This window comes from Podarcis melisellensis, assembly GCF_964234715.1.
Source record: "Podarcis melisellensis genome assembly, chromosome: 4".
Classification (NCBI taxonomy): Eukaryota; Metazoa; Chordata; class Lepidosauria; order Squamata; family Lacertidae; genus Podarcis; species Podarcis melisellensis.
The window spans coordinates 46,591,152-46,617,790 of NC_138531.1; the positions used below are offsets into that span (position 1 = coordinate 46,591,152).

At 42.0% G+C, this 26,639-nt stretch overlaps 2 protein-coding genes and 1 long non-coding RNA gene across 7 annotated transcripts in view; 1 reads left to right on the forward strand and 2 right to left on the reverse strand.

Annotated features, from left to right (window-relative positions):
* RPGR (retinitis pigmentosa GTPase regulator) overlaps nt 1-2,022 on the reverse strand; it is a 37,086-nt gene extending 35,064 nt beyond the window's left edge. For 2 of the 3 annotated variants that reach the window (XM_081908958.1, XM_081908960.1), the window contains exons 1-2: nt 1,866-2,022; nt 47-172 (exon numbers count right to left, since the gene is read on the reverse strand). In XM_081908958.1, the coding sequence (XP_081765084.1) occupies nt 47-172; nt 1,866-2,007 (268 nt within the window). In that variant the 5' untranslated portion in view covers nt 2,008-2,022. Of the gene's footprint in view, nt 1-46; nt 173-367; nt 420-1,865 lie in introns of those variants that run through there. The other variant, XM_081908959.1, reaches the window with a different exon arrangement.
* A 1,781-nt stretch (nt 2,023-3,803) lies between these two features.
* On the forward strand, nt 3,804-25,614 carry OTC (ornithine transcarbamylase). Its single transcript, XM_081909000.1, has 10 exons — nt 3,804-4,156; nt 5,369-5,516; nt 7,521-7,602; nt 10,188-10,275; nt 11,369-11,522; nt 14,349-14,471; nt 16,440-16,493; nt 16,576-16,725; nt 23,607-23,744; nt 25,506-25,614. The coding sequence occupies exons 1-10, from the start codon at nt 4,080-4,082 to the stop codon at nt 25,563-25,565; spliced, it is 1,074 nt and encodes a 357-aa protein (XP_081765126.1). The 5' UTR covers nt 3,804-4,079; the 3' UTR covers nt 25,566-25,614.
* Nucleotides 5,361-26,639, reverse strand: part of LOC309368706 — a 143,991-nt gene continuing 122,712 nt past the window's right edge. For 2 of the 3 annotated variants that reach the window (XR_014167863.1, XR_014167864.1), the window contains 6 exons: nt 25,540-25,640; nt 23,653-23,718; nt 13,044-13,143; nt 11,003-11,114; nt 7,484-7,532; nt 5,361-5,486 (listed from right to left, as the gene is read on the reverse strand). This is a non-coding gene — a long non-coding RNA (uncharacterized lncRNA). Of the gene's footprint in view, nt 5,487-7,483; nt 7,533-11,002; nt 11,115-13,043; nt 13,144-23,652; nt 23,719-25,539; nt 25,641-26,639 lie in introns of those variants that run through there. The other variant, XR_014167865.1, reaches the window with a different exon arrangement.

Genomic DNA, 26,639 nt, shown 5'->3' on the forward strand with positions numbered 1-26,639 from the left:
CCTGAAATGCTGCTAAAGTAATTAAAGGAAAACCTTAAACACTAACCTGTTACAACAGAAGTATGTTCATCTCCGCATGATATGTGAAAAGGCTTATCATTTTTAAACCAAAACTTGCTAGGCACATTATCGGCAAATTTGCTTTTTCCAAATGTGAATACAGCACCTGATTCTAAAAAAGAAAAAAATAGCGTAAATATTGAATTCTATTTCATACTTTACTCCTAATAGCATTTTTTCTGGGAAAATGGCATCTGGAAGAAACCTCAAAAGTAATCTAGTTCAGCTTGGTCCTGACACAGGAAATTCACTGCTATGGTACACTCACCTTCTGCTTAGAAATCTCTAAAAAAGGAGAGTGTATCACCTTTAGAAGCAGTCTGTTCCACTGCTGAACAGCTCATGCTGTTAGGAAGTTCTTATGTTTAATCTAAAATGTTCTTGTAATTTGAACCAATTGGTTGCAACCTACAAGCTGGAACAAGGGAAAACACACAACTATGTAACAGCCCTTCAGGTATTTTAATTTTCCAAAATCCGTGGTGTACTTTTCTGGCCTTGGTGTCCGAAGTTCTGCTAATATAGAGACAAATATTTTATTAAATTGTCCAAATACTTTATCAGATATGACAAGCAGTGCTGTTAGGTACAGGTGAGATTCCTTATTTCAAATTGGAAACAGAAGTAGCAAGAAAACAAACAAAGGCTGCAATCCTAAACAGCTACCTCAGAGCAAACTCTACTGAACTTTTATGAGAGTTGCTTCTGAGTGCACATTAATAGTATAGCTCTGTTAAAAAGTTTTCCTGGGAGCAGGTGAGGCCAAAATAAAAAAGTGGGTACCAGTTACTTTTCACACTTTAATTCAATGAGTCTTTGCGAATAAGAACATTTTAAGAGCTTGATGGATCAGGCCAATGGCCCATCTAGTCCAGTGTCCTGTTCTCACAGTGGCCAACCTGTGGGAAGCTGGCAGGCAGGACCCAGGCAGAAGAGCATTCTCCCCTTCTGCAGTTTCCAGTAACTGGTATTCAGAAGCATATTGCCTCCAACCATGGAAACAGAGCCTAGTCGTTCTGGCTAGTAGCCATGAATAGACATATCCTCCTTGAATGTGTCCAATTCTTTCTTTTTAAAAAAGCCTTCCAAGTCACACTGCCTGCTGTGGGAGCGAGTTCCCAGTTTGAGTATACAATGGTACCTCGGGTTAAGTACTTAATTCTTTCTGGAGGTCCGTACTTAACCTGAAACTGTTCTTAACCTGAAGCACCACTTTAGCTAATGGGCCTCCTGCTGCCGCCGGAGCATGATTTCTGTTCTTATCCTGAAGCACTATTTCTGGGTTAGTGGAGTCTGTAACCTGAAGCGTATGTAACCTGCCTGAAGCATATGTAATCCAGGTTACCACTGTACACTACATGAAGAGGTGTGTGACAGGCCCTATATCTGACCTTTTAATCATTTTCCTCACTCATCTGGAATGAAACATGTGGCCTAAAAATAACGCCCTAAAATACAATGTGCGACTCTGCATAATGGGGCTGAAAACACTGAGGGCGTTTTGCTTACTTGGAAATAAGTCCCCCCCAAGAAGTAAATGGGACTTACTTCTGAGCAAGCACGGGCTAGAAATGGGTTCAAACTCTCCTGAGTCTGAAGCAAATTGCCCGCTTCTCCCTGCTTCTACCGTGCAATACGGAGGTAATAAAGTGGGGGGAGAGGAGAGAAAAACAACAGGGAGGCGGCGGGGAACCTGCCGCGCGCTCGCCTCGCGGGGCCCGCAGATGACGACAGAAGCAGGCGAGGGGCGCCGGCACCAACCAACTAGCTTCCCGAGACGAGGGGGGGACAGGACTGGGACTCACCGGGCACCTGCTCATCGGCCTCCCCCATGACAGGCTCGAGGGGGAGGCGCCTAGGAGACAGAAGGAAGCGCAAGCAGCCTGGATCCCGGAAGTAAACAAACCGCCTGCCACTAGCAACGGAGACCGCTAGAGCAGCGACCATAGAGTCGCCTGCAAGCCGGGGTAGAGCGTCCTCTCCAAGTACCATAGAGGTTTTCTTTTTTAAAAAAACCAAAGAAACAAAAAACCCTCCTCAAAATATTGCTTTTATTAGCAATTAGCAAGACTCCTCCATGAGCATTGCAAAATGGTGGGCACCGAGAACAGGGGACATTCCCACTTGGAAACTTTCCAAGGGCATTTCATTTACTACACATTTATATCTCCCGTTAGATCATTGTTCGCTGTGCCAATGTTATTCTCAAAACCAGCGCTTTTTTCCCTAGAAAAAGAGGTGCAGGAACTCCCAAGAGTGAATGGCCCAGGATCACCCGGCGAGTTTCAAGGGTTAGCAGGAATTGGGCAAAGTCTCCTTAGTCCGAAGCAACGTGTAACATTGGCTTTCTTTGGCCAACTGTTGGAAATCGAAGACTCACAGATTCATAGAGTTGGAAGGGATCCCGAGGGTCCTCTAGTCCTATCCCCAGGCTAAATATATCTATCTTTAGCTATGAAAGAAGCTGCACCTATTGAATGTCAGCCTTTTAAAAACATGGAATAGTTCCTCAATTTGCTTTCTTTTTGATGTATAGTTTTTCCATATAAATAAAAATCTAAAAAGTAAATAAATGCCTAATTTATAAATAAATTTGTAATAAATGCCCCATAAATAGGAGAGAGGAAAGAAGACTGCAGGAATTGGGTTTCTGTAAGGCTCTGGGTCTGTGTGGAGCAAGTCCATCACACCTGTAAGACTTGGTGTCTGTATTAAGCAGGGGTAGGCAACCTAAGGCCCGTGGGCCAGATGTGGCCCAATCACCTTCTCAATCCAGTCCACAGATGAGGCATCTGATCAAGGCCTGTATTTTAAAGATGTATTTGCAAATGTTTGTATGTTTCATGCCAGGCAGAAAAGCAGCTGGCTAAGTACTTTGGCAGTTGTTTATCCTCCTGGACAAGAGCCCCCCTGATTTATAGCAGTAGCAGGAGACAGGTTTCTCAAAGTTTTAAAAGGGAAATACAGGCTGGGAGCAAAGGTTACACTGACCCTACATATTACAGAATACAATCAAGCTGCAAAAACACTAATTAAGAGTTGGTAAATAGTAAGATCTCTGTTTAGATAGAACTTAATACCACGAGCCATTTGTTTTAACCATTTGTTTTGGAATACAGGGGCAAAAGGTGATCTGGTAATTAAGGTGCCTTGTCGAGGCAAATGTAAGATATATGGCTACTTGTCTGCCATTTATGGATAGAAGGAAATATAGCTCTTTGTCTCCCATAAAAGGTAATAGGAAATGGGTGTATCTTTTATTATTGGTTCTAGCAAACAGCCAATAGGAATTTCAACCAGGCTGATTGGACAGAGGCAGCCAAAGGAGGAGCAAGGGGGCTGGGTTGAGGAAATATAAGTGTTGGCCATCAGGGCTGGAGGGCAGGCAGAGCTTTGGTAACCATATACCACTGTGCCTCTCATTTATTTGTCTGACAAATAAATTATTATTTTAATTTCTCTATTGCTGCGTTGAATATTTCATTCCAGCTAAGCGTTAACCACAAGCAGGGTGCTACACAGACAGTCCGGGAATCAGCTTTTTTTTACATGAGTAGAATGTGTCCTTTTATTTAAAATGCATCTCTGGGTTATTTGTGGGGTATAGGAATTCATTCATTTTTCCCCAAAAAATATAGTCCGGCCCACCACAAGGTCTGAGGGATGGTGGGCTGGGCCATGGCTGAAAGAGGTTGCTGACCCCTGGTATTGAGAGGAGGGAGTGGCCTTGCTACACAATGAGAAGACCTTTGGCAGCCTAGTAAATGCCTCAACTGGGCTGTAGATTTTGCTGTGTGTTTAAGGACAAAACCCATGGGTTTCGCAACTCTCCTAACTAATGACACTTACCCATAGTATTTGCATAAGATTACATACCATGAATCCCTGAGCAGATCTCACAACTGCTAGAGATAGCACTGTCTCGTGATAGTTTTACCTTTGCTCTTTCACTGAATGCATTCACTATTTCATCTAAGTTTAATAAGGTGACTATAACTATATCTTAGCATTCGGTAAATATGCTGTTTAATGTTCGGTCCCTGTTCAATGTTGGGAATGCAAGCAAGATCAGCAAGCATCTGGTGCAATGTATTCGGTAAGTGTTTAAATGCCACACAACAACAGAGCTGGTGGAACATCCTGGGCTATCTACTCCAGTTTTTAGCAACTACAAGATTGCTGAGATGGGCAAATCATATCTCCCTCTGTTGCTTAGCAGCATTCATTCATAAACCAAGAAACTAAAGCAAAGAAATTATATAGGAAAATTGATATGTCAGAGCAATTACCATCACTGTTTTTTGTTTGCAGATGTTGTCTGACAATTTCATATACTTGAAATAAATTTGCATGCTTATTTCAAACCCAATAGAATTGTATTCTATTATTTATCAATAGCTCCAACTCTCTCTGGAATAGTTGTGATCATGTGAAGGCCTCTTTTCGGCAGGATGGGAGTTAGTATCCTTAGAAATATCTTTTGTGCATCCTGCTGAGTGGGGCTCTGGACTTCTGTTTCAAAGTCCTGCCCTGATGGCACCATAACTTTATAAAGAATAAACTGGATCATTCACTATTTTGTTAAATGTCTTTTGTTGTTTTCACTTGTTTTGTTAAATACTTACAGAATAGTTGTTTGCAGCAGCAAAAATGTTAACTAGGAAGGCTCCTGATATGAACACAGTATCTAAATGGCATTGTTCAAAGCCCTAACTATTGCAGATATGGAAAAACCAATGGATATTGTGTGACTACTGGGGTGTGTGGATGTGGGTGTATGAAAGCAAATGTTGTGAGCATACTGATCTTTTTTTGTTTATTATTGGAATGTGCATTGTAGAACACCGGGAAATTATTATTATTATTTTGGTAATTTTAATGGAAGTATATAAATGAAGGGAACAATAATTTTCAAATGACTTACAGTCCCATTATTAATATATAAACACAACACCATTTATTATTTATTCCCCGCCCATCTGCCTGAGTTTCCTCAGCCACTCATGTAGTGCAAACAGAGGCAGAATCTCCCCCTACCCCATGCACACATCAGCAATGGTTTTCCCAAGTGTAATTCTTCACACGTTTCCATAGTAGCAATATGCATATATAATACTGAAGAACAACAAATTCTTTTATTTTTCTTGATTATTTACTCAACAGTGCACTTGTATCCTGGTGCCATGCATTTGTAGAGCATTGTGCCTTTGAGCCAATAACCTGGGACCACAACTTGACAGTGGTTATTTCAGAATACAAAATTCTGAATTATGAGGTAGTTGAACTTCTTTTGTCATTTCCCTTGGAGATACAGGCATGGGCCACAACCTACTAAAACTCCCACCCAGCTGAAAGGCCGGGACCTTCTGACACTGCAAAATTATTCAGCTGAAGACATCAAATATTTGTTGTGGGTAGCAGCAGATCTGAAGGAAAGAATCAAATGTAAAGGAGAGGTATGTAACATTTGCAGTATGAATTCTCTTACCCTCATGTCTTTTTAGTTGTACACATGACCTTAGCCACAATCCGTAGCTATCATGTATCTGCCATCTTGTTTCTTTTACGTGTTTTCCCTGAATTCAGCTTCAATCCGGATTTTAAAAAGAACCACCTAGCTGTGTTTTAAAACACAAATGTGGGTGCTGCCTTGTTTGGGATTTGAATCCTTGCTGGTGGGAAGAAGAGGACAAGAAAAGTCAGGGGTCAGCAAACTTTTTCAGCAGGGGGCCAGTCCACTGTCCCTCAGACCTTGTGGGGGGCCGGACTATGGGGTTTTTTTTGGGGGGGGATGAACGAATTCCTATGCCCCACAAATAACCCAGAGATACATTTTAAATAAAAGCACACATTCTACTAATGTAAAAACACTCTGATTCCTGGACCTTCCGCAGGCCGGATATAGAAGGTGATTGGGCAGGATCAGGCTCCTTGACCTTAGTTTGCCTACCCTTGGGGAAAGTAGACCATGTGATCTTCAAAGTGAAATGAAGATTCCCACCCTCCACCCACAAGGTTTAGAAGGGTTGTGTTTGAGAAATTGTTTGGGCTTTCAATGTTAAAAATAAAGAAAAAGAAAGCTTACCATATTCTATAAATAGAAATCTAACCAGAACTGAAATGTATGAAGACGAAAAAAAATATTTGGCATATTCTCCTACCTCACAATTATCAGGGGCAGGGGAATCACATTTATATCCTCTCTCTCTCTCTCTCTCTCTCTCTCTCTCTCTCTCTCTCACACACACACACACACACCAGCATTCCCAGTTGGGGGAGGGGCAATTGAGTCTGTGTCGTGTGTGTGTGTGTGTGTGTGTGTGTGTGTGAATGTGAATGCACATATGCAGTTTACATGTCAGTTCAGCTCTCGGCATATTGGCGGGGACAGGGTGTGTAAAGCTTCAGTGGAATTCGAATGCACATATGCAGTTTACATGCCAGGTCAGCTCTCAGCATATTGGCGGGGACAGGGTGTGTAAAGCTTCAGTGGAATTCTACATGCAGAGCAGCACTAGAGGGAGTAAAGAAACTAGTAACTAGGTCACCTCCAAGGCACAGAAGTCCTGAATGTGACAAATTGACAGGATAATTGCCTTAGACTGAAACAAGTATTAAGATTTCATTTTTCTAATGGAGCCCTTAAAGTAAGATACAAAAGTGAAATATTAAATACTTTCAAACCTGCATTCTTAGGTTTTATCAGATATTGAATAGTTACACATGTTTTTATTTCAGCTTGGCAAGAACTTCTAGGATTTGGCCAGCTCCTCCAACTGTGTTGTAATTAAGCCACTCTAAGTAACATTAAGAGACACGGGTGGCGCCGTGGGTTAAACCACAAAGCCTAGGACTTGCCGATCAGAAGGTTGGCGGTTTGAATCCCCGCGACGGGGTGAGCTCCCGTTGCTCGGTCCCTGCTCCTGCCAACCTAGCAGTTCGAAAGCACGTCAAAGTGCAAGTAGATAAATAGGTACCGCTCCGGCGGGAAGGTAAACAGCGTTTCTACGCGCTGCTCTGGTTTTGCCAGAAGTGGCTTAGTCATGCTGGCCACATGACTCGGAAGCTGTACGCCGGCTCCCTTGGCCAATAAAGCGAGATGAGTGCTACAACCTGAGAGTCGGTCACGACTGGACCTAATGGTCCGTGGTCCCTTTACCTTTAAGCAACATTCACCATTAGGAAAAAGCCGTTCCCAGGACCTAAAGTGTAATTCTATTCAGAAGTCCTACTGAATTAAACTGGACTTACCGTACTCTCAGGCAAATAGGGTTAGGACTGTAGACAAAGCAAACAACTGAGATGGAGCCTAATTCTGTCCTGTATATACTAAATGGACCTCACACCCATCTGCATGTGGTATAGTGTTTGAAATTACTTTCAGGTGTAAAGCAGAAAGTTCAAAAATGTTTATTGTTCTTACCAGTGTGTCACAAGTTCTTTTCCTTCCTGTTTTTCAGGATTTGCCTTTGCTGCAAGGAAAATCATTAGCTATGATTTTTAAGAAAAGAAGTACAAGGACTAGATTATCTACAGAGACAGGTGAAAACAAGCCAAGAATTTGACAGTAAATATAGCCTTCTGTATTAACTGTATATTATTTACCTGCATATGATGAAATAACATTATTCAAAGTAAGAAGAAAAAACAAAAGAAAAATGAAATTGAAGTTTGGAAATTCCTTAAAAGTTGTTACTTAGCCATTAGTAGTTGAGCCATCTAGTTGACCATTAAAATCAAGTCATAATGGAATTTATAACAGAAAGTAATGGGCACAACACAACCAGCATTATGCCAACAAGACATTGCATAATTGCCAGAGCTGTTTGGGTATGCACAGTGCTTTTTTTTTCTTTCTAAAAAAATGTTTAGGGGGTACTCTCATTTTGACTCAAGAAAATCACCATTTTATAGTTCAAATCAGGAAATATCAATATAGTAAATGGACAAAAGTACAAAATGTTCACAAAATGTTTAGGGGTATGCGTACCCCTGTGTACCCCCAGTAAAAAGCACTGGGTATACAGAATGTTATCTCTTTGGGGGCTTTAATAAACATTTCATTCTGCAAAACAATCAGACATGTCCAAAGTCCAGGGGGCCACTTGCAGCCCCCGGGCTGCTTTCAAACAGCCCGCCAGGCAATTTTGAAAAAACAATCTCTTGCGGCCCCCGAACACCTGGCCACCAAAGGCATTTCCTTTTTGTGGCTCGTCACGAGCTCTCCCCTCTGTGCAGGGGGCATAGCAAGCCCCCGTGCCATTAGGGAGTCCCCGGCTGAATCACTCCTTGGGTAGACCCAAAACAGGTCCAGGAGTGGCGGTGAGAGGGGAAAAGTTGCATCCTATAGAGCGAAAAACACGGTACTTAATTGAGAAGGGGATTGTAATTAAAACACTGGGGCCTAATTTGAATGGCAGAGAGCCTGGTATCTGGTGGACAGTCCAAAGCACTCGTCAGGAGAGCTATGAAATTCAGGTGAGGGTCAGATGCCTTGTCAATCCCAGCAGGTATATAACAGGAAGACCTGGCCTGCCCACACAGGCCACCAGTTTCCTAAAGAGGAGAAACCTAGTATGGAAGACCTGTGTAAAGTGGTACCTCGGGTTACAGATGCTTTAGGTTACAGACTCCACTAACTCAGAAATAGTACCTAGGGTTAAGAACAGAAATCACACGGCGGCTGCGTGGCGGCAGTGGGAGGCCCCATTAGCTAAAGTGGTACCTCAGTTAAGAACAGTTTCAGGTTAAGAACAGACCTCCAGAACGAATTAAGTTCTTAACCCGAGGTATCACTGTATAGTACGCGGATCTGAAAGAGCCACAAAGGGTAAACCACCCAAAAAGGTATGCTGAAGAGTTTGTTAAAACAGTCAAAGCAGATACAGCTGTTGTTAGTAACTCAGAGAAGGTTTGGGAACCTTCAAGCTTCCAAGAGGTCCAAAGTTTAACCTCAGAGGATGCTGAGCCATGGTTAAATGCCATGAAGGCTGAACTTCTGTCTCATTTACACCTAAGTGTAAATGTAAGTTAAACCCAACAATTTCTGTGGGGAGCAATGTTCACTTCATCAAATCTGGCCCTCTTTGAAAAAAGTTTGGACACCACTGGCTTAGGACAATGGTTGTGGTGCCATCTGCTGGTAAGGATACAAATTTTCCTAGTATATGACCCCAAGACAGGTTTAAAAACTGGCAAGATTATACTTTTATACCTTTCTTATGACTAAAAATAATGCTTCATCCCAGAAAATATTATGAGCACGTTCCCAGAAGATATGTTGACAGATGTGTGGTGTTGTAAGATTTTCTAAATATAATTTTGGTTTTTTTAGGTTTCCAAATATATCTGCTTTTTGTGTTTTTAACTGTTTTTGATGTTTTGATTGTACATTGTCTTGAGATGCTTGTGTAGAAGACAATCAGTAAAAAATAACAGGTTTGGGTATTACAAACAGCATCAATAGAGAAAAGATTGTGTGTATCTCTCTGTGAGATCTTCAACACATGTAACTTGTACATTGTTCTGGCATATACAGAGGTTATTGAAAGAGGCATTCCTTGACCACAAGTTTACAGTCTCTATAAGATCCGACACAAAAGGAAAAACAGAGGGAGCAGAGGGAGGAAAACAAACTTGGGTACTAATTCTTAGTTACATAATTGCTTTTGTTACGACCACCTTGATTGGAAACAGTGGAGGAAGCAAATGGTAGCTAGTCTTTTAGCCAGGCTAGTGGAGCAGGCCCTGCTAAAAGCTGATAGTTCAGAGCTAAGATTATTCAAATGCATCCATGATAAGAACATGGCATTCAGGTCTTTGAAAACATAACATTTTTAAAGACTCATAAATATTATATAAACTTCTTTTTTAAAAATAAAAACTTGAAATATTCTTTGGTACTAATGAAATTCTGAATGCTATTTTCTCCTGTATTTGGTTCACACATAGATTTGCCATCAGGATAGGGGAGGGCTCTTGCAGCTTTATGATAGTGGGAAAAGACATCAAGTCAAATTATCCCCATGTCTGCAGTTCTAAGGGAGAAGACATGTATTGGTAGTATGACTTGCCATAATACTTTGAAACGACAAAGGTAAATGTCTTAATCATTGTATTTATTTTAGGATTTGCTGTCCTTGGTGGCCATCCCTGTTTCCTCACAACACAAGATATTCACCTGGGCATTAATGAAAGTATCACTGATACAGCACGGTTCGTACGACACCTTCTGTGACTGTTATTTCCTTTCTATATTTAGATGGTGAAAGCCATATTTCTATTGTTTTTAGGAATGTCCAAAATTGTTGCGCTTTTTTGGGGGGGGGACCAAAGTTGTTTAGCCAAAAAAAACATGATTGGCCTGATACAGGACAAAGTGTCACCTTTCGGAAATTCCCCCTGGGCATCAATTTTGCCTTTGAAATCCCGGTAATGTCCGGGATTGCAGCCTTACAAAAAGCACTAAAATTGCTTGAATTCAGCAACTTTCAAAACTTAGGATGCATGAAGATTTTACTATGCATCCTATGTATTCACACCCTGCTCTTCAGCCAGAGAGGTTCCCAGAGTGGCTTTTAAATAAATAAAAGCAACACAACCTTTGCCCTCAGGTTTAGGTCTAAAAAGATAAAGACACAGAAGGAAGGAGGAGGAGAAAACAGGCGAACTCAGGCACCAAATTATTGATGTTGTATTCTTATAAAGGCCTTTTCAGATGGAAACAGAATCCTTGCAATTCAAAAACAGGCCTTGGTTGTCCAGCCTTCCTAGAAGTTGTTGAAGTTGCAGGATGGGGTCTTGGCCTTCCAGGCTAGCTGGAATTCACCATTTTCTTGTCATTTGTACTGTGGCATGCAGGCTTATTGGGGCCTCTCACCCTCAGAGCAGACAATCCTGGTAAACACAATTTGGGTTGTGAGTCTATGGTGAAAGTACTCACCGTGTTTTGTTTGTACACAGAATCTTCTCAGAAGATTCCTCAGAATGAAATCAGGAGAAAAACTAGTTCTGTAGTTTATAGCATAAACTGTCCATGCCTAAGTATTGTTTGGCTGGAAACAAGAAAATCACAAACTTTATTTACATTAAACAGTTCTTTGATATTGCTGTCTTCTAATTCTCTGTCTTTTCACTGCCTTATTTTTTAAAAAAATATTTTCAGTGGTTAGCAGTCTACATTTTAAACCATCTGTATTTAACCATGTTGTGCAAGCACTTAAAATTATTCAGGCAGATTAACCATTATTAAAGTACTAATTCTCTATGAAAAATTGAGTGGGCTTTACATTTATTTTGCTTTCTGAAGGGTGTTGTCAACCATGACAGACGCAATCCTGGCACGAGTGTATAAACACGTTGATCTGGAGGTGCTGGCACAACACGCCACAATCCCAGTGATAAATGGACTGTCTGATTCTGACCATCCCCTCCAGATTTTAGCTGATTACCTTACACTCCAGGTAATACTCTCCTGTTCCCTGCTTAACTGCAAAGCTTTTAGCCAACTCAGCTTCTCTAAAAGTTCAGACCTAAATCCTAAATAGTTGAGATGTGGAAGGCTGCAAAAATATAAAGGTCTGGCATTGTGAGTGTGAGTTGTAAGCTGTTCAATTCTTTCTTCATTGGATGGACTTGGGCAGGCTGCTGTTTCCAGGCTCAATCACCCCCAACTGTAGTATGGGGTTATTAATACTGAGCCACCTTACACAACTGTGGTAAGGAATATTTATCCTGCTTTTAAATGCACTGCATAAATGCTAAGTATATTAAATTATTTTCCTTAGGACCTTGTTAGTGTCTGTCCACTCATCCAGCTGTTTAGAAATCAGGCATCCTGGTCCCTATCCAATGTCCTTCTACCTCTAATATTGTCTGTGTGTCAAGGCAAGGATTAAGGAAATGCCAAGGGTTTTGGTGGTAAAACCAATTCAAGTAGCAACTTGCATTACATCTTCAAGCCATCTGTCATTTGGCCCACAGTTTCTGCACTTCATGAAATTCCTGCGTCAGTGTTCCTGGTGCAACTCCAGGGGAGCAACACAGTCGTCCATGATATGGTTCAGATCCAGTTCGGAGGAGCTAGCTATTAAATCTTTGATGACAGTGGTCTCTGAAAATTCTCTCTGAAGTGATACATCAGGGGTGGGGGAAAGCTCTGACCCCCTAGAGGTTATTGTACCACAACTCCCATATCCCCAGACAAATGGCCCTGCTGGCTAGGGCTGATGCGAGTTGGAGTCTGACAACATCTGGAAGGCCACAGGTTCCCCCATGATTTACATGGGCCTGAACTTCTAAATTGCAGTCATTCTGTAAAGCACCTAACTAAATGTGATCAGATTTCCAGGGCATCTTTCCTTCACACTGATGTTCACATAAATAGTGACATTTTAACCTCACCAATTCAACCTTTTTGACTGTGAACAACTCTGGCAACTCTGGTGGCAATTTGTGTTTGATATTGGTACCTCCCTCACTTTGGTGTTTTGTGTACAATTGTGTAAAGTGTAAATGACACATAAGCAGCCTTCCATTAAGCCTGATGTGGGCAACATGGTGTCCTCCTCATGTTATTGGACTGCAGTTCCATCAACCCTGAGCAGGGCCATGCTGGCTGAGGTTGATGGGATTTTGATGTAGTATGTTGGCTACTCTTGTTCCAAAGATTCATTCATGTACATGTACCTGGGTATCCATCCAGGAAACAGGTGTTTAATGATACAACCTGTCTTTGCATACTTATGGCAAAAAGATTAGCTGTACAAAGTGTGGCATCTCTTCTTTTGGCTAGATGAATCACACAAGTTAAGCTCTGAGTGGGTGTTCTTTGATTGCACATGGAGGAATCTGAAAAGTATTCATGCAGGAGGCTTAAAATGCTGTGGGAACCGTGCTGGGTGCAAAAATGGCTCTTTCCATAAATTCACATTTGGTGATGACTTGTTTCTATTAAAAGTATCATTCAAGGTGGGAAGAATTACCCAGTTATAGAAGAGCAGGGTCTCTGGATACTCCATGAAGTTGGCGTCCAGCCAGGCTTTGTGAGCTGCTGTAGAAAGATGCAGCACCTCAAATCAGGTCCTAACAAAAAAAGAAATGCTGGCTGCATTAGAATGCAGGGTGAATAAATCATTTCCAGCTGTTCATTTTGTCTGATAACCTTTGGAAGGCATTTCATCACCAAGAATTGACAGCTTTTCAGTAATTGCAAGTGACTCATGGTTCTTATGTAATAGTTCACTGCCTGCCAGCTGTACTAGCTGTTAGCATCCTGCCAGTTCCCTTCTAGGCTACCTGTTTAGAGAGAACAGTGCTATTATCCACATTTCTCTCTCTCTGTCTTGGCTTTTGTGGTTCAGGACATCGAGCATGACAGATGGTTCTAATACTTGACTCTTGTCATCTGATGAACTATGCCGGCTATCTCCACAGAGATTAGAGATATTAATAAAGAATAAATATCTGATTGTTTGGATAACAAGTTATTATTGGCTTTGGTTAGGGCTATTCTACCCCATGCTTCATCATCATAAGCAACAATGACATTCAAATCTGTGCCAAGAAAAGTCATATTATGCAAATTAAAACAAATATTCATGAATTGATTTATTTTGCATAGTCTTTCCTGCTCCCTGCTTCCTGCTTCATAAGCAGGGACAAGGAATTATTAGCAGCATGGAAGACCAACCCTTGATTGTTGGAAGTCAGCTCAGGCTTCATTGGTTTTTTTGAGGTATCACTTTCAAAGTATTATTTTCACTTTATCTACATGTTTATAAGAAGAAAGCAGGATGCATGCATTCTGAAATAATGAATGAATGAAAGTTACCCACATTGTGGCAAATTCTCCATCTAATATAAATGCAGTGCTAGAGTTCTGTGATCACAGGCATGTGAAATACACAGATAGCTATATATTTCCCTGTGTGCTAGAGAAGTATATGCATACTTATGTGCTAGAGAAGCATATGCTCTTGTATGGAACAAGTATAATGAATGGCTCCAGCTCATAGAAAATAATGCAGGATATTGTCCATTAGTGTATAGGCCCTTAAGCAATTTGCTTAACCTTGGCTGGGATAATAATAGTGTATTGATTGACAGAATAATGTTAATATCCTGTAATGTTTATGACAAAGAAAGAATATGGGCAATGGCAATTTGTTCAAAGGCAACATCCTTGTTGCCAGATCCCAGACTACATGGTATGATATAAGTTGCACTTCAAAACTGACAAGCACTGTAAATAACTGTGGCTTTGTTTCGTTTTGTTTTGTTTTTGGTAGGAACACTATGGATCTTTGAATGGATTGACCCTAAGTTGGATAGGTGATGGAAATAATGTCCTAAACTCCATTATGCTTAGTGCTGCTAGATTTGGGATGAATCTGCATGTTGCTACTCCAAAGGTAAGAAAATCTTAGTTGGGGAGAGAGGAAGTCAAATGTTCTAAGGCAGAGAACATGGACTGCACCTCTCATCATCCCTGCCCATTGCCCATGCTGGTTGGGGCTGATGGGAATTGGAGTCCAACAACATCTGTGACCCTCCAAGTTTAGCGATTGCTGCTCTAAAGCTGAAATACTGTTTTTCCATAGTTTTCACATTTTGTTTAAAGCAGCATGGTTTCAGGGTAGCATGTGGCTCTGAACAGGGCCAATAAAGTTGGTTGTCAGCTTTGAAAAAGAAAAGCATTTGTGATTTTATTAGGGGGTTTAGCCTCACAAAATCTATATACAGGAGTGCAAAGGCAAATTGACTTTGCTTTGGAAGCTAATTTTAAAAAATCTAAATAATGAGTGCACTTTATCCGGAATTTAATGGTATAAGAACAATGAGCTAGTCCCCATGAATTAGATTCAGAAGATCCAGCCCCAGAAGAGGCAGAGTTTAATCTCACAAACAGTCCCTGAACTTTAAAAAAAATAATCTGTGCTCAGTGTAATAGGTTACTTTACTAAGACCAGGACAAAATTGAGTAATCCGGGCTGCTAGCTGGGCACAGTAGATTTAAGTAATTTGGGTGGTTAGGAGATCTGACACATCTTTTGATTCTTGCTCTTCTTGAAGAGCCTCTGTGCTGGCTGACATTTACCAAGAGCTTCCCCACATTAGTACTCTCCAGATGTTGGAATCCATCAACCCCAGCAGCATGGCCAATGGTCAGAGATAGTCCTTCAATGAAGGATGCGGTCAGGGACCGGGCAGAGGAGGAATGGTGGAGACTGCCTCCCCATCCTGACCCTTCCAGGGAGGAGGAAGCCAAAGATAGTATGAATTTACAACAGTGGTTTGAGGGAGGTCACAGCCCAGAGGCAGATGAGGAGAAAAGTTGGGAAATAATGGGAGAGGAGGAGGCAGGACTGAAACAGCAGCTGACTGACACGTTATCTTTAGAAAGCATTCCAGAGTCCCCATCTCCAAGAACCCGGTGAGCCTTAAAAGTAGGAGAGCAAAGAGCTCAAAGACAGAGGGCATGTAGCAGCATCCATAGAAGTGACAAATGAGGATGTGGGAGAGACAGGGGGTGGAGATTCACTTGGGACAACGCCATTATCTAAGAGGCTGGGTTCTATAGCCTGTCTCTGTAATATTGAAATAAAAAAGGACGGTAAGAAACTTTTCCTTGTCCTTATGCTTTATGTGTATGTGGTGGACTGACAGCAGGGTTGGGAGCAGGTAGTGACACTGGTGGGACCTCTGCTGCAATTCAGTTCTCCTGACAGTGCACCCTCCCATCCATCTCGTCCCCATTCCATCCAGGTAAATAGCAGTGATGCTGGTGTCAGGAGGGCAGCTCCACCCTACCATATATTGTGTTGCTGCTTTACAGGGAATTGGCATCGACCCAATACCCACACGCACATTTGCTGGTATCATATCTCATTTTGGCTCCAATGTGGTTCTATTTATGCAATTACCATCTAGATGCTTTTTAAAGTCCAGGAGCCAGTTGTCCATAGCTTGGAAATCTAATCCAACCAACTCTAGGCACGCTGCCAGTTCAGGTATTGTGAATGATATAGTTAAGAGTACCCAGGCTACTGTCTATTTCTATAAAAACTGGGAATGTGTTTAATGTTCTCTATTTGTAGCAAGAATGGAATACAGTGGTACCTCGGGTTAAGTACTTAATTCGTTCCGGAGGTCCGTTCTTAACCTGAAACTGTTCTTAACCTGAAGCACCACTTTAGCTAATGGGGCCTCTTGCTGCTGCTGCGCCGCCGGAGCACGATTTCTGTTCTTATCCTGAAGCAAAGTTCTTAATCTGAAGCACTATTTCTGGGTTAGCGGAGTAACCTGAAGTGTATGTAACCTGAAGCATATGTAACCCGAGGTACCACTGTACATTGTAACACTGTAATCTGTTTTGACAGGGTTTTGAGCCAGATCCCATGGTCGTCAAAATAGCGGAACAGGAGTCCGTAAAGGTACGAGAATGTGACTGTAAAAAATTTTTTCTACTGTGCTTCACGTGAACTTAGTGCATTTCCTCTGATTTATTCATGTTAGCACCGCACCAAGTTGTTTCTCACCAGTGTCCCCACTGAAGCTGCCAGAGGAGCCAACGTTTTGATCACAGACACATGGATAAGCATGGGGCAAGAGGCAGAAAAAGAAGAGAGACTGAGGGCTTTCCAGGGTTATCAGATCACAATGAAGGTAAAATGCAAAGATTTCCCACCAGATTTCTATGGTTTCGTAAATTCCAGAAGAAAACTTTAAAAACATTTTAGGCCTCGTATATGTTTGCATTACCTAACACTGGAGATCTGTGGTACATGTTTGTTGAAATATCTACAGAGTACATATTTTCGATTATTATAACAAAGACTACAGCTGCTCTGAAGCAACTGTTAACCTTAATAGAGTGCCACAAGAATATCAGACTGAATGCTGCATAAGGAACTTCCCTACCTTCCTGAAATAGTGATCTGAGAGATGAAGTAAACATAACCAGTGTATTTGTGTGTGTGTGTATTTATATATAAATATTAGAACCAAAAACAGGAGGCCCTGATCCTAGTTAAGACCACAACATGCGGGGAAGGGGGCCTTGACTCTTCTGCTCTCTACTATGACCGCGAAAAAAATAAATCACACATAGTTTTTATTCTACTGTACTTACTGTAAGGGGGTTCAACTTTTTCAGGGTTGCAGCATGAAATACAAGGGTGAAGTCTCCCCTCCCCAAATCACACACCTTCTCTGTGCTTGGTTTTAATCTTGTTTTTGGTTCAAGTAATACTAATGTGTGTTTAGGCCCTGGGAAATGTAGATGTCACATCTCTGTATCTGGATGCTATAGTGAAGGGGTAGGCAACCTAAGGCCTGTGGGCCGGATGCGGCCCAATCACCTTCTCAATCCGGCCCGTGGATAGTCCGGGAATCAGCGTGTTTTTACATGAGTAGAATATGTCCTTTTATTTAAAATGCATCTCTGGGTTATTTGTGGGGCATAGGAATTCTTTCAACCCCCCCCCCCCGCCACCACCCAAATATAGTCCAGCCCACCACACGGTCTGAGGGACGGTGGACCGGACCATAGCTGAAAAAGGTTGCTGACCCCTGCTATAGTGCCTGCATGGATGAATACACATAAATTGCTCACTGGAGATAACAGTGGATGAGCAACAGTCAGGGAACAGAATGGATATATTTCTTCAGGATCAATGCACTCACATACTTAAGCAGTACTCCATAAGCAATTGGTACTCCATATTTATTGTGAGCTATCTATTGCACACACCATTAGTTCAGTGCTACATTGATTACAATGTGCACAGATCAGCTTCTGAGAAGCAGGGGCATTGTTAGGCAGGGGCCTAGGTGTGTGGTTTATTTTATACATATAAATTAGGATGTGGAATTATTTTTATGTGGCTGTGGTCTCATTGCTTTAACTACCCAGCAAGCAGCATCATTGTTCCAGAAGGATGTTTCCTTCTTGAGCCCACTGAATTTCTCTTCTTCCGATATCCTCTATATTAAAAACTGTTTGATTCTGCTGTTCAGGGAAATACACACTTATCAGGAATAAGACCCTATCAGGGGAATTTCTCCATCTCTTTTATCAGAGAGCAATAAATAAATGGATGAATAATGGATGGAATCGTCCAGAGGGAGGCATGGGCTTATATTATGAAAGGGGCAAAAGGAATATGGTAAAGAAAATCCAGCATTTTGAATAGAGGTGGGAGCCACTTAATAATAATAATAATAATAATAATAATAATAATAATAATAATAATATGAAGTCAGTATTACTTCTCTCTTACCTCATCCCATTCTACTTTTGATGATGTATTGGGTTTTTAGTACAGGTTTGTGGTTCTTCGTACTGAGGTGTGATTTGTTATCTTTGGTGATCTGCAGTGATACTGTTTCTCTCTAAAATCCCTTTGTTACTTAAGCATCTTTAAAGGTAAAGGTAAAGGTACCCCTGCCCGTACGGGCCAGTCTTGACAGACTCTGGGGTTGTGCGCCCATCTCACTTAAGAGGCCAGGGGCCAGCGCTGTCCGGAGACACTTCCGGGTCACATGGCCAGTGTGACATCGCTGCTCTGGCGAGCCAGAGCTGCACACGAAAACGCCGTTTACCTTCCCGCTGGTAAGCGGTCCCTATTTATCTACTTGCACCCGGAGGTGCTTTCGAACTGCTAGGTTGGCAGGCGCTGGGACCGAGCAGCGGGAGCGCACCCCGCCGCAGGGATTCGAACCGCCGACCTTTCGATCAGCAAGTCCTAGGCGCTGAGGCTTTAACCCACAGCGCCACCTGTGTCCCTTTTAAGCATCTTTAGTAAGAGATAAAATCTTTAAAGTAATTTTCTGACTGTGTTATGCTGACGTTTCTTAAAGAAAAAAAAAGACCAGGAAGCATGGGAGGGTCACATTTATATATATCAAAATATGAAATACAAAAAGGTATGTGGCTGAAATATTTCTTATAAAGCAACTTAAAAATAGAAAATGTAATCTAATAAAATATTTAAAATGGTTACATGAAAAGCCATTCTCTTTATTAATATCTGTACATTAAACTGCCATATTTCAACCCTATTTCCCAGAATGGTAGTGTTCAAAAATGCTCATAGTGCTATGAAGCTTTGTTCAGGTATTAGATTAATATATAATGAGTTATTGATATAAAGGAATACATTTGGACTTTTAAGGCATGCTTTAGATTGTGGTTTTTTTAAAGGCATGATTTAAGAGGCAATTATTACCCTTACAAAAACATTATAGCAGCATGCATAGCAGCAGTGCAGAATGTACCAGTGATCCACTGTAATTTTTTTTCCTGAAGCCAAAGATTAACCTCTTGATTACACTGTGATATATTTTGAGCAACTCCAACTGACAAGCCTACCATTGATTGAATGAGTTATATGTCCCAGCTGCTGGCTCTTAAGGGAAGTGCTGATCAACCAGTTGCTCAACTGAGAGGTGGCAGAGAGAGGAATAGGCAGCAGAAAGGAAGTGAGGTGAATGGAATGCCTAGATGCACATTCAGGGCACCAGAATCAGGACCACTCTGGCAGCTCTGCTGAAGAGAGCCACATTATTATGACACACACATTTTGTGTTTAAATCAAAGGCTGATTTACCATTTCGTAGGTTTTACGCAACAGCACTGTACTGTTGGAAACAGAATATACTCTTGACGTAGGTTGCCTTTTTAAGCAACATATTTTGTTTTCAATGCCTGCCACAATTTATCTGAAAATGCACAATGTGGATGGCAGAGTGTAATCTAAAATGCATTATGTAACTCGAAGTAGATTGGAAAAAATAGTTATAATTGTGGCAAGATGTATGAAGAGGGTTTCAATTGCTGGTAAAGTCAAGTTTATATGATTGAAAATTTTAAGGGTAGCTTTGCATGCTTTTCACATGTGATTTTCCTAATTGCTCTGAACGTACACAGGTACATGTGTAGGGTACAGGGAGCATGCCAGGTAGTAAAACCCATGGACTTTTACCTAAGCAAATGCATGTATGTTATGATGTCCATGTCCCCAATACATTAAGCAGGTCTGCATGTAATGTTAAACCGTAGCTAAAAATAAATTATGGCTTAGCATGAATTAGCAGTGTGGCAGTGCACACAGCAAATGCAGTGCTTGCTTTGCTACTCTCCTGTTGCTGCTCCTGCTTTTGTTGCTGCTGCAGCACCTTTACTAAGTGTGGTACAGAAGTCCTAGTTCTGCACGTATTCCTAAGTACCTTAATTCTTAATGAAATGGAAGGTGTAACACATTGCATATGAAAATGCTTGTTGTATAAAGCAGTGTTTCCCAACCTTTTTTGGGCAAAGGCACACTTGTTTCATGAAAAAAATCTCGAGGCACACCACCATGCCAGATGGGGAAAGGTCACTTTTTACTTATGTAAAAAAAAATAAAAAAATAGTAACAGCATAGAAGGTAATGGTTATCTCTTTGATGTCTGATGGGAGGGCATTCCACAGGGTGGGCGCCACTACTGAGAAGGCCCTCTGCCTGGTTCCCTGTAACCTCACTTTTCACAGTGAGGGAATTGCCAGAAGGCCCTTGGCACTGGATCTCAGTGTCTGGGCTGAACGATGGTGGCGGAGACGCTACTTCAGGTATACTGGACCGAAACCGCTTAGGGCTTTAAAGGTCAGCACCAACACTTTGAATTGTGCTCGGAAAGGTACTGGGAGCCAATGTAGGTCTTTCAAGACTGTCGTTACGTGGTCTCGCCGGCAGGTAGCAGCGCTCACAGCTTACGGACTGCACCGTGTAACAGGTGTCTGGCCCAGCAGCCTAAGGCGGACAAGCCACTGAAACAGGCATTCAGAATCCATTCATTTCATAAAACCTGCAGGGCTCAATCTCTGTGTTTGTGTATGTGTGTGTTTCTGTTTTGCCCAAGGGTCTGGGGGTGGGAGAGAGCTCTTTAGCATGATGCTTTTAAAACAATTAAATTATCAACAAACAAACCTGATGATACGAATAGCAACGTCAGGTGCTACCGGGGGGGGGGGGGGCTACTCGGAAGTAAATACTGCGTCCAGGCGCAATTAGCGCTGATTTAAGGTGCACCAAGACTGCCTAAAAACCTCACCAAAGATATGCAACAAAGCGCTTCGTTGCAGAGGGGAGAGTTTGTGCACCGTGGAGGCTGGAGGGCTTCTATTCTACATGCGGGGGTTGGGGGGGCGAGGAAAATGTGCTCCGTGGGGGGGCGGGGAAGGCAAGAAAAGGAGCTGAGCTCTAACTATAGGCTCCCACGCTTGAGCACGCCCGACTCGGTGGGGCGGACCACCCTCTCTCCTGGAGGAGGAGGAGGAAGAGGAGGAGGAGATTCCCATCCACGGCGTGGCCTCCCGCGCTCCTGAACGGGAAATCTCTGCAGCCCAAGACTCTCCGCGAGGCAGCTCCTCCCTTCCTGCCTTGAGCCGCCGCCAGCCGCGCTCCCCTCCCCAGTTATCTGCTGCCTGCCAAGCCCCGCCCCTCTTCATTGTCCTCCCCTTCTGTTTATTCCCCTTCCTCCATCCCTCGCTTTTTCCCCTCTCTTTCCTTTTTTTAAAAAAATATTTTCTCTTCCCCTTCTTTTTTCCCACCCTTTCTTTTTTCTCTTTCTCCCCCCCCTCCCCGCCCTCCTGGGTTAAAGGATTTGAGCAATGGGTCTGGAGGTGGAGCTCGTCGGAGGATTAGCCCGACTCGCCCACCTCCCTCCCACGGCACACTAGGCAACGTCCGGCGGCACACTAGTGTGCCGCGGAACACCGGTTGGGAAACACTGGTATAAAGGATTAAGAGAAGAATGACGTGCTCTGTCAATTGCTAAGTTACTAGTAAATGAAACATTTGTTCAGGCTGCAAAGTGATGATCCAGTATTTAGGGTAGTATTCATATATAATAATATCAGCTCTAAATGCTCACAGAAAATTTAATAACTTACTGTAGAAGCATGGCATATGCCACAAAATATGCTTCAGTATATTGCCTTAATATTGGCTAAATAATGGATGGCTAGACCATGTGGGACTGCCCTAGTCATGTAATTCCTGTGAAAAATTAGTGCTAGTTAGTGCATAAATGGGTTGTGATCATAGAGCTGTGCCCTAGACTCATTTAGGTCATACCTCCTCTTCTCTGATAAAGGAGGAAGTGAAGTCTTCTTTTCCTGTTCCCTCTCTCTCCACACTAACCAAGGAAGACGTGCCTAAGCAAACTCCAAGCTTAGAGCATGTATTTGAAACTATCTTTCTATGCAGTGGTACTTCGGGTTAAGTACTTAATTCGTTCCGGAGGTCCGTACTTAACCTGAAACTGTTCTTAACCTGAAGCACCACTTTAGCTAATGGGGCCTCCCGCTGCTGCCACGCCGCCGGAGCATGATTTCTGTTCTCATCCTGAAGCAAAGTTCTTAACCTGAAGCACTATTTCTGGGTTAGCAGAGTCTGTAACCTGAAGCGTATGTAACCTGAAGCGTATGTAACCTGAGGTACCACTGTATTTTCGACCCAAGAGTCTTCTGCCTATATTTTCCTTGCTGCTGCTTGAATAAATGCATGAATCTGAACTTTGGGACACTTTATAAGTATTTTAACTTTACTCAGCAGTGTGTGGTCTGTTCATTGAAAAATGAATAGAAAGAGAGAAGCACTGTTTGCAAGCAGACTAAACAGGATAAAAAGGTCTAATAACCTATATTCCTAATGCTATGCAGCTGCTTGACTGTTGTGGAATTAAAATCTGCTACTGAGGGCTCTCTCCCGTTGGAGAGTGAGTTTAGCACCACATTTTGAATCTGTACATCCAGCTGATTCTTTTATTATTTACTCCAGACACATGGGTTACAGGGATTCATATTTTCCTCACACAATTCCTTCCAATGCCTGATGGATGGGGGGGGGGCACGCGTGGGAAGTATTGATGTGATGCTCTGTGATCTGATACATTTATAAGATGGTATAAAGCTGAAACACGTTTTGTTTGGTTATTTTTTAATAGTGTGTTGCCACAGTAATATATGTATTGGGCCTAGGAAAAAAGAATTACATAAACATATCTGACTGTTTTCCTAGCCCACCACTAATGATGTGCATCAGTGTGCATAAATTGCATAAAAAGGTTTATGTATACTCAGTGCTTCTATTATTTTTAATGTTTTGTGTAATTTTTTGGCATTTAAAGAAAATGAAACGTGGGTACACAGAGAAAGCAAAGGGGATAAATACTCCTTGGTACCTAATCAGACTGCAAAGAGGAAAGCACACAGCTTAAAAAGAGGCGGCTCATGGCTGACACAGCAGTGAGCAAGAGAGCAATTACCATAAACCGTAGAGAGAGGACAAAGAAACCAGAAGTAGAATACTCACGCAATTCTTTCAGCTTGTTAGACCCTAGCATGACCCGCACAATGCTGCCAAAATCAGGGCTTTTCAGAAAGAGTAATTTTAAGGGATACATGCATGATTTCAACTTTTCAACTTTGTGTGTGGTCATCTGTTAGCATGTTTTGGCGTTCAGTTTCAAATCTCTCTCTCTCCATCTCCATCCATCTTTAGACTGCAAAAGTGGCTGCTGCTGATTGGACATTTTTACACTGCTTACCCAGAAAGCCAGAAGAAGTTGATGATGAAGTGTTTTATTCTCCACAGTCGCTGGTTTTCCAAGAGGCTGAAAACAGGAAATGGATAGTTATGGTATATGGGCACTCTGATCCGATAGGTGTCAAAAATCTCATGGCATAAAGAAGGCATTCTGTGTGCTGCAGGGGAAATAACCCCAATCTGTTATCCACCTGACATTTACAACTGCCCTGATGTCCGCTTGCCTATATATATGAAATTCTAGGTCTGTGCTGATTTAGCCGACTCAGTAGTACTGACTAAAAGGCTTTTCAGGATGGTATATAAGATCTCTCTAGTCCTGCTGGTTACCATCCCAGTTACACCACTCATGTCTGAGCCACTTGCTCAGGTCTTTCACTGGCTTGCTAGTCTTTCAGTGACTGGGCTGCATTGGGCAGCGGTGGCTGTTGTAAAAGTAGTCTCATCAACATGCTGGTATAATAATGGCAGACAGTGACACTGCACTGCAGTTCTTACACTCCATCCTATGACGTTAAATGCTTGCTAGCACAGCAGCTCAAAGGACTGGGCCATCCTAAAAGACAAGCATAATTCTCACTCATGTGTTTAATTTGCCAATTCTAGTAGCGGGTGGGTCAGGCACCTGGCAAGGTCTAGAGACTGTTGAGGGGCCCACCATTGATCTCAACGGTCTTTGTACCTGTTAGAGGAACACCACCAAAGCCATCTTATTTTGATCTACACCCGTGGTGTAAACCAGGAGTAGGGAACCTTCCCGAGACTGCTTGCCAAATGGTGGGTGAGGCCAGAGGCAAATGTGGGAAGAGTAATGGGGGCAACTCTTAGGTTTGGAACATAGGCTACATTCCAGCTACACAGAAGTCAGAGGTTTCTAGACACACCGACCCACATGTACAGATGCATGTATGTTTTCATCATTCATCAAGGCATGCAAGAGGTATTGCCACATTTCATTCCAGCCAGGCCAAAACACTCAGGGAGAGTGCAGGGCAGAGTCACTGAGGGGTGTGGTTTGGAGAGGGATATCACAGTATAGAGTTGTGGAGTTGTAAGGGAGCTCATCACCCTACAACGCGGGAATCGCAGCTAAAGAATCCTTGACAGATGCAACCTGTTTTAAAAACTCCAAACTGTTAAGTTGTGGGCGAACATAGCAGACGACACAGCGATTTCTCCAGGGCAGCTCTTTATTTGTAAGCTGGACAGAATTGAACAGCAAACAGCTCAGCCGGCCTGCTTTTATAGGCAGCCGGCTGTCAACATTGTAGCAACAACAACCCAGGGTTTCCCGCCTAAAATAACTGACGTGGACCTGAGTGAAAATTATCTACAGTATCCCCCTGCTGGCCCAGGGTGAGAACTTCAGTACATAACACAAACAGAGAGAGTGTGCCACCTTACGAGGGAGTCTGTTCCACTGTTGAACAGCTCTTACTGCCAGAAAGTTCTTCCTGATGCTTAGTAGGAATATCTTTTCTTGCAATTTGAATCCATTGGTTTGAGTCCTACCCTCTGGAGCAGCAGAAAACAAGTTTGCCCCATCATCCATGTGACAGCCCAGATATTTGAAGATAGCTATCATATCACTTCTTAGTCTTCTGCTGGCTAAACATATTCAACTCCCTCAGCTGTTGAGCCTAGCGAGCGTCCCAAAGGCCCATGGAACTGCATTCAGGGTCCTGGCCTGAGGTTCACCACCCCTAGTATAAATTAATAAACAGCAAGATCAATGTGACCTTTTTAATTAAAACTTTGCATTTTTCCTGCACTGTTGTAAATTAACAATATGTATGCAGCACCATTTCCCAGTGTGGTTGGTTATTTCATATATTTATTAATTCTCTCTTCTAGGCTGTCATGGTGTCCCTGCTGACAGATTACTCACCACAGCTGCTGAAGCCTACATTTTGATCCTTGGATTTCTGCCAAGAGAAAAGATTCCTTACCAGCATGCACCATTCTGGTCCATGAAGTCTCTCTTTCTCTCTAAAAAAACAAGATCAAAGCAATGATAATTAATTAACAGAAATGGAAGTTTCAGTCATTTCATTCTGTTTCAGAAGTTTCATTCTGCATCTGTTTTGTCACTTAAACGCTGCAGCTGCATTTCATTATCTAGCAGCTTTTTTCTTCCCCATCCTACATATTGATTAGCCCCCTAAAATGATCACAGTTTAAAAAATGGATGAGTCAGAAAGGCAGGCAATAGTAGAATTGATCTCATAAATGTGTCCTGGAGCTGTGTACTGTGAAAACTGCTGCAGTTTTCTCGAAAGCTGTCATATTTGCCTGCTGATCGGAGGGTGGGTGGGTGTGTTTCTGAATGACACAATTGAAATATACCTTTTAGATTCTGATATTAAGGCTGCAGACCAATGCTCACTTAGTAGCTCACACTTAAGTTCAGAGGGATTTACTTCTCAGGAATGAACTGCAAATATATGATAACTGACAGTAGTGATGGTGGTATATTAGTTTTTGTGTGATTTTGGATGTAGTTAGTATATTTAGTGTGTTCATAGACATATATTTATCTTATACAGTTTTCTATAGTTTTGCTTTCCTAAAATGTAATCAGAAAGAATGTTCTTTGCTGACATCCTGCACTGCCTCCTTATTAGCAAGGTTCTGCCTCATTATTTTATTAATGTCTCTAGATTTATTAAGACTTTTTATGATATAAAACAATAAATGATAATAAAAATGAAATAGAAAAGGAATAACCAAGTTAATCCAAATGTTTCAAAGCAAATCTATCTTCTTGTTGGGTGATACAAAGCTTTCAGGAAGGACAGAAGCTTCAAATAATAAATAATGTCCTTCTTGCTACAGTCCTTATGGCTCTGCAATTACTGAAAAGAAAGTTTGCTCTTTTCAAGTGGATAAGTAGAAAGATAAAGAACGACAGATGAAGATGAAAGGGAAGCAAGAAGAAGATAGTGGAAGGTCCTTTTTTCCTACATCAATTGAGCAAGGAACCAGAGT

Coding starts and splice junctions, on each gene's coding strand:
- OTC (XM_081909000.1), top strand. CDS start 4,080: ATGCTGTTTAATGTTCGGTCCCTGTTCAATGTTGGGAATGCAAGCAAG. Junction 4,157..5,368: donor CATCTGGTGCAATGTATTCG/GTAAGTGTTTAA, acceptor TTTCCCTTGGAG/ATACAGGCATGGGCCACAAC. Junction 23,745..25,505: donor ACAGGAAATGGATAGTTATG/GTATATGGGCAC, acceptor TCTCTCTTCTAG/GCTGTCATGGTGTCCCTGCT.